Source organism: Solanum tuberosum, unplaced genomic scaffold (assembly GCF_000226075.1).
Source record: "Solanum tuberosum cultivar DM 1-3 516 R44 unplaced genomic scaffold, SolTub_3.0 scf00361, whole genome shotgun sequence".
Lineage (NCBI taxonomy): Eukaryota > Viridiplantae > Streptophyta > Magnoliopsida > Solanales > Solanaceae > Solanum > Solanum tuberosum.
This window is the reverse complement of record NW_006239286.1, coordinates 541643-548849: the sequence shown is the minus strand read 5'-3', so window position 1 is coordinate 548849 and position 7207 is coordinate 541643. Positions and strand designations below refer to the sequence as shown.

The window sequence follows — 7207 nt, the reverse complement described above, 5'->3', positions numbered from 1 at the left end:
TTATTATTATTTTTGGATATTTTAGTGTCATTAATCAAATCATTGTTTGTGTTGTATTTTGGTAGGACTGAAGAAATATTTGAAGTACAAGTAAATTATATGTTTGTATGAATACTTTAGCGAAAAAACCCGAAAAAATTCAAAAAATTCGAAGTTGAAAAACCCGTGTTTTATTGGTTTGGTTTGGTTTATAGATTTAAAAATCCAACACAAATAGTTTGATTTGATATTTGAAAAACCCGAACCAACCCGACCATGTACAACCCTTCTTTTGGGTCATGTAATGCTAATTTAGTTGAGTCAATCAGTGTGAAAAAGATCATTTTATGCCAAAAAAATTAGAACTTGGCTATTCTATACCAATTTTCTTTCTATTGATAAGTTAGCACATTGTGCCAAATTTTCTAACATAATCAACCAAACAAGTCTTTAAGAGTCATTTAGTAGTTGGTTAAAGTAATACAAATATAATAATATATAAATTAGTTATGAGAAAATTTATGTATTATTTTGATGTTGGGATTATAAATTATGATGCAGAGTTTACTTATTACATAATTACACGATTTAAGATAACATAATCTCTAAAAAATCCTATCTGAATAAATCACTCCACCTCTATCAGATACATTACAACTTTGTTTTTGTACAATGTGTTTGGTACAAATGTTGTTATTGATAGATAACCACAATTATCCATACCTAAATTAGTATGAATCTGGTTTATATCTATATATCTGATACATAACTCATGTATAATCTATCAACAAATTATGAAAAATCTAAGATTATTATAATTTAATAAACTTTTGAAATATGATGCAACTGACGCCTTGAAGTTTCTGTACTTTATACTAAAATAATACATATATTCCCATATGTATTACTTATGTGAAATTAATTTTATACCTAAATAAATAACTTACCGTTTGATAGTATTACTTGCACAAAAAATTAATATATCTCCTAAAATGCTTTGGAAGACTATCTTGGTCAAATCAAACAATTACAAGAAGGAAACAAACTCAATGGAATTTAGTACTACACTTTTTCTACAATCCCACTACCCTTAGGCCTTAGCCACCTCAACTCTTCAATTTTTTTTCCCTCTATAATAACAAGTCTCCAAACACCAAAACATCTCCTCCTTTTTCTCACTCTCTTCATTTTCTCTCGTCACACAATGGCTTCTGCCATCAAGAAAGTAAACATGATTACCCAAATCGTACGCCTCAAACAAGTCGTCAAGCGTTGGAAACACAAATCCCTTAAGCGCCGCGGCGTTTTATCATACTCCTCATCCGATTCAGATGAACCGGCTTTAACCGGTTCGAACCGCCGCCGCCGCACACCTTCAGGATCTTTAGCGGTTTACATCGGTCCAGAAAGAACCCGGTTCGTTATTCCGACCCGGTTCTTGAACCTCCCTGTGTTTATATCTCTACTTGATAAAGCAGAGGAGGAGTTTGGCTATCAAAGAACCGGCGGTTTAGTTTTGCCTTGTGAAGTTGAGTACTTTTCGGAGATATTAAGGTTATTGGACCGGGATGAAGACCGGTTCGGTCATTTTTTGGGTTTAGATGAAATGATTAATGAAGTTGGGTTTGATGGTTTAGATCACTCTTGTAAAGAAGCTGCTTCACAAGGATTTGCTCCTCTTTTGCACAATGCTAGGGTTTAAACCGGTCCGGTTCAGTTTCTTGAAGGAGGAAGATTTAGGGTTAGGTTTTTTATTTTTTGAAATTTTAAAACCATCCTAGAACTCAGAATTTAAATTTTCTGAAGGTTTGCTGGGTTCCAATGAGATGTGGGTAATTTTTAATTTTTTTTTTAAGGTTGTTAATTAATTAGTGGTATTTTCCCCAGACAACTAAATGTATTTATTTGTTCTGGTGGTGGTGGTGACAGAGTCAGACAGAGCTGATGATTATTATTGTATTGTATTACTCCTTAGTATCATTGTTATTAAGAGGATGAAGTGATGGAAAAAAAAAAGTTTAGAGTAACTAATAATGTAATTTTCATATTTTGACTATGGAATTTCAGAAATTTTGGTGTTATTTTTTTGGTTGAATATGATTTTTCTGTTGGGATTTGTTTTGTATTTCCCTTTATTTTTGGTTGGATTCTATGTTTGAAGTGACCCCTTAAAGAATCTGAGGTTTCCCAATCAAATTGTTGTGGTAATTAATCGTTAATATTAAAATGTTAGCTAGAAAATAATAAGAAAGAAAAACGACAAGAAAGTGTGAGATCTAAATCATGCATCAAATATTATTTTTAGTGATAATTAATTAATGATAATAATTTAATTGTCATTAAATATGTATTTGTAGCGGCAATTGATATTCTTTTAAATGTTTCTAACTAATGTTGATAAATGATTTAGTAATTTTTATTAATGTGTATATTTATTATCACTAAAAACTATTTTTACTATAGCAAAAAGAGTTATGTTCTCGAATCTCTGATAAAGTTTTTATATATATATATATAATTTAAGTTTGTTCTGCATAAAGCTACATTTGAGTAAAAGCTCTAGCAAAGATTTTTTTTACTTTTGATAAAGATTGAAGAATGAATGAGATAAAATAAGTGTCATATTCTTATCCTGACTTTTTGATAATGTTTATAAGTCCAATACAATTCTAAAGTTCCCAACTTTATTTGCAATCAACACACATCAATTTTCTTATCTTATACTGTTATACAATACTACTAATTATTTTTCTGATTAGACAATTAAAATCACTTTCAATTAAAAAAATTATGAGTTTTATTATGATTTAAGTAAAATTATTAATTGAAACTTGAAAATTGTCAATTTCGATAATATTAGGTGACAAATAAAATTTTCTAAATGTGAAATATTTTGAATTGTTAATTATTACTCTCTCTGTCTACTTGTATTTGTCATGTTGCGCTTTTCAAAAGTCAATTTGACTAATTTTCAAAGTTAAATTAGATTACATTAATTTGACATTTTAAACAAAAAATTTAGATAATCAAAATCTATACAAAAAGTATTATAAATTGCAATTTTTTGCATATCAATATAATGTAAAAATACATCATAAAATGTTAGTCAAAGTTTATATAGTTTGACTCTAAAAAAGGAAACTATGAAAAGTGGACGGAGGTAATATGACTTGGAATTTTTTTTTTTTTTTGAAATTATGACTTAAGAGTACTTTTTACATAGATTACAAATATATAAATTTCATTTCAAAACATTTGAAGATTTCATGCAAAAATTTTCGATCAAACTTAAACTGTTTGAATTTCAGAAAAAGAAAAGTATTACATAAATTGAAACTAATGGAATATTTCATCATTAAATTTTCTTTGAAATCAATTTTTAATTTATATTTTAGTTTTTTTTTTATAACAATAAATAAATATGTAGACAAATGATTATATATATGCTCAAAGTTTATGCTTTATACAACCTGTACTCCTTCCAAGTATTATTATCACCTGATTTCCAATTTGGCAAGATTCCCAAATAGAAATAAAAAATGTTGACAGGTGATGCCAAAAATACACTTGCAGTTCAGAAAAATGAAAAAATAATAGTAATAATAAAAAATGGAAATATTTTTCTAACTAAAGAATTGTCTTCATGTTGTACTTAATTTATTTTTAGTTAAAATTTCCCCAACTGGCTCAAGTGTTTGATGAGATTCCATTAGATTTGTCTGCCCTTTAATTATTTATTTTCTTTGTCATATCATCATCTTAACAAATTGTACTATCTTTATTTACTAATTTTCAACGGTAGATTCACAAAGCACTTGTGTCTGTCTATATTGACTTTTGCTTTGTTTCAACCTAATTTTTTTTTTTTTCAATTCAATGTTTGATATCTGCATTAAAGTCCGATCAATTTTGTTTTGGGTTATGCATGATCTCATTTGAGGAGAAACTTTTTCTATCAATGATTTTTTCATATTTACAATTCAAATTTGAGACATCCGATTAAGAAATAAACATTCTTTTTTGTTGGATTGTTGGTCCACAACCCCGTTCTATAGAATGAATAAGGAAAGACTTATCGATGACCTCACCCCCTTTGTCACTTAAAGGAAAAGGTAGAAAAGGGGGCTTGCTAGAAACCCTCCCCTAGAGTAGTTGTTAGTATGAATAAGAGAAACTCAGTTATAACTATTTCTATACATTATTCAATATATAATTCTACGGATAGAGAAACACATAAGTTAAACATAATAAAATAAGAAATTGAAAAATTTCGTTGAAATTGTTCATTTGAAAATTTCTCGAAAAGCTAGTACCAATAGTTCAACCTAACTGTTGAGTGGGTTCTCCTGCTAATAATTCTAACAATTTTCTTACTCATTTTGTTCCAAATTTTCTATTATGAGTATTTTTATTTAATTAGACAACATAATGTTAAGAGGATTCCATAGTAGCTGTCAAATCGAATGATTATAACCACCTCTATTGTCGTTATGTCTCAAACTTGATACTTTTTTTCATTTTAATTTGTTTGATATTAGTTTGACGTAAAAATAATTTAACTTTATTGGTGACATCTAAAAAGGGTGTGGTATATATAAATAATCTTATTTTTATCTTCACCTTGTAAAGGTAAAGAAAAAAAATTCGATAAACATTCCATTCAAATGAAATATATCATAAATCAACATAAAATATAGAAAAGAATTGAATATCTTTAAAATTTATGATCGTAAATATATCATAACTCACATTATCTGTGTGACCGTAAAATTATAAAAAAAAATTACTTTAAAATATATCATAATATTTATAAAAACTTCTAATTAAGATAAAATAAAAATTTTAAAAAATATTATTTTTAAATATAATTTTTTTTCATTCTTTTCTAAAAAATAAATCAATAAAAAGTACTCAACAAAATAAGACGGAGGGAGTACTTTAATTTGAGTTTACATATAAACTAATTATAATTGAAAGATTATGTATCGTTATTTAATTTTCTAAAGAAGTCTAAAGTACAGATGAACTTAATACGCTTCATTTATTTGGACCTAATGAAATATCTTAATATTAATTATCAAAATTTCAATCATTAAATCTATTTATTTTTAGTTTTGAATTTTAATCTTAAATGTTTTATAATTTTTAAATTTTATGAACTCAATAGATCAAAATGAATGATAAAAATTTGTAGCAAATTGTTAAAATTATTAAGATGGTTATTATTATTTTTTTACAAAAATAATTGTTCGCCACTACAATCCGTCCTCTTTTCTTTCTCACATTGTCATCTCCCACTTTTATCTACCATCCGCAACTATCATTTTCAGCCACAATTATTGCCGCCAATCATCATAGTTGGTCGTCATCATCATTAGTCATCATTAATAATCATCACCATGCACCAACTATCATTACAACCCCCAATTACTACTTGCAATCACTACTTAACATCAATTTTTACTATATATCGTCAACTATCATCATCATTCACCATCAAAATTAACTATATTACCATCGTCCACCACAATTATTAGTCATCACCATCAACAATCACGATTGACAATCATTATTTTTAATCACTATCACCACTAATTACTTCGTATAACCACCATCATCATCCAACACAACATTGATACACACCAATCATCACTAGCCATTAATATTACCATCACCAACTTATCATATAATTATATAAATATATTTATTAATACAAAATTCATATAACTGAATCCCTAATCCCTTTTATATAATTTAATTAATAGCTTTGATTACAGACATCATGATGACTCATTCTTAAAGGAAAGGGAATCTTCCATGCAATTGCAAGAAAGTGGTTCTCCTCAACTAAGAAATTATATGCATAAATTAATAGAGAATATAATATAAAATTAGTTGATTTTTTTCCCTTAATCTCAAAGGGAAAGAATAAACTTTGGGTCATGTTTTTTTTATTCACTTCTTATTTTTCCTTTCCTTCTATGATCATAAATAATATATTAAATAGGTGAAAGAGGTACAAGTCCAATTAAATACCTACACTTCTTATAAATTGTTCTAATTAGATAGTTTAATTCAATTTTTTTTGAAAAAATTGTACTTTTTTATTCGTCTATTAAATAGTTAAGTTAACCACATAAAATATGTCAGCTCCTCTAATTATACGCATCAATCTCTAGTAAAAACGTCTGGAGTTTTATAGTTTATTGAGGTGAATGCGTAAATATAATTAAAGAAAATGAAATATGTGTTTAACTTAACTATATACCTTATAGATAGAATACACAAACAAATTCAAAAAAATTAATCGGAAGTGTTTAATTGGACACATTTTATTATGAATTAAGGTGTTTAATTGAAATGCGACATAATTCAAGCATCTAAATGAAAAATCATGATAAACTTCTCAGAGATTGGTCATGTACTAAACCATATAAATATGATAAAAGATACTCCATCCGACCCACTTTAACTGTTTCTTTAGCTTTTTAAATATCCCTTAAGAAAATAATAAATAAAAATATAATTTACTAATTAGTTACTATATATATTATTAATAGAAATAGATTTATTTTTTCCTCTTTAAGTATGTATAATTAAAATAATTGCTAAACTCCATTCTTAAATTTCGAAAGTGACATTTTAGTTTGTGATAATTTTTCTTCAACTATAATAACAATTAATTTAGGAAGGAAGCAGTAATGAATCTTCTCCAAATAGAGAAAACAATATCAATTTCAGGTAAAAAGGGCAGCCACTTCTTAATTATTGAAAACATCTCAATTATTAATTTCATCCCTGAATTGTTGATAGTGTTAAAAATATTTTTTTACTTGATTAACTGGACTTAAATACACCTCAATCTTGTAATATGAGTGAAATATATCCTAAATTCTCGCCAAATTTTGGCTGTTTTCAATACTTCTCTCGACTTTTTATTAAGAGCATCATGCTCCTACAAGAGTTTGAGACCATTTGTTAGATCATGTAATAGATTAGGGTGTATCTAAGTTTAGTTAGTCAAATAGAGGAGTGTTTTTAAGGCTGTTAATAGTTTGTGAATGAAACTAATAATTTACTCTAAATTTAAGGGTGTTTTCAATACTTCGACTCTCTCTTTACCTTATTAGTTGTTATGTTCTTTTAAATGTAATTCTTTTCCTTCATAATTATTTTAGTTGTATGTTCTTTTAAATGTAATGCTTTTCCTTCATAATTATTTTGATTT

General features: G+C 26.9%; 1 protein-coding gene across 1 annotated transcript; it reads left to right on the top strand.

Annotated features, from left to right (window-relative positions):
- Positions 1–1183: 1183 nt before the first annotated feature.
- LOC102596161 (auxin-responsive protein SAUR71-like) lies at positions 1184–1681 on the top strand. Its single transcript, XM_006361525.2, has one exon. It carries the CDS (start codon positions 1184–1186, stop codon positions 1679–1681), a length of 498 nt encoding a protein of 165 aa, XP_006361587.1.
- Positions 1682–7207: the final 5526 nt, after the last annotated feature.

What these genes read in the sequence shown, in the direction of transcription:
- LOC102596161 (XM_006361525.2), top strand. Translation starts at nt 1,184, where the DNA reads ATGGCTTCTGCCATCAAGAAAGTAAACATGATTACCCAAATCGTACGC.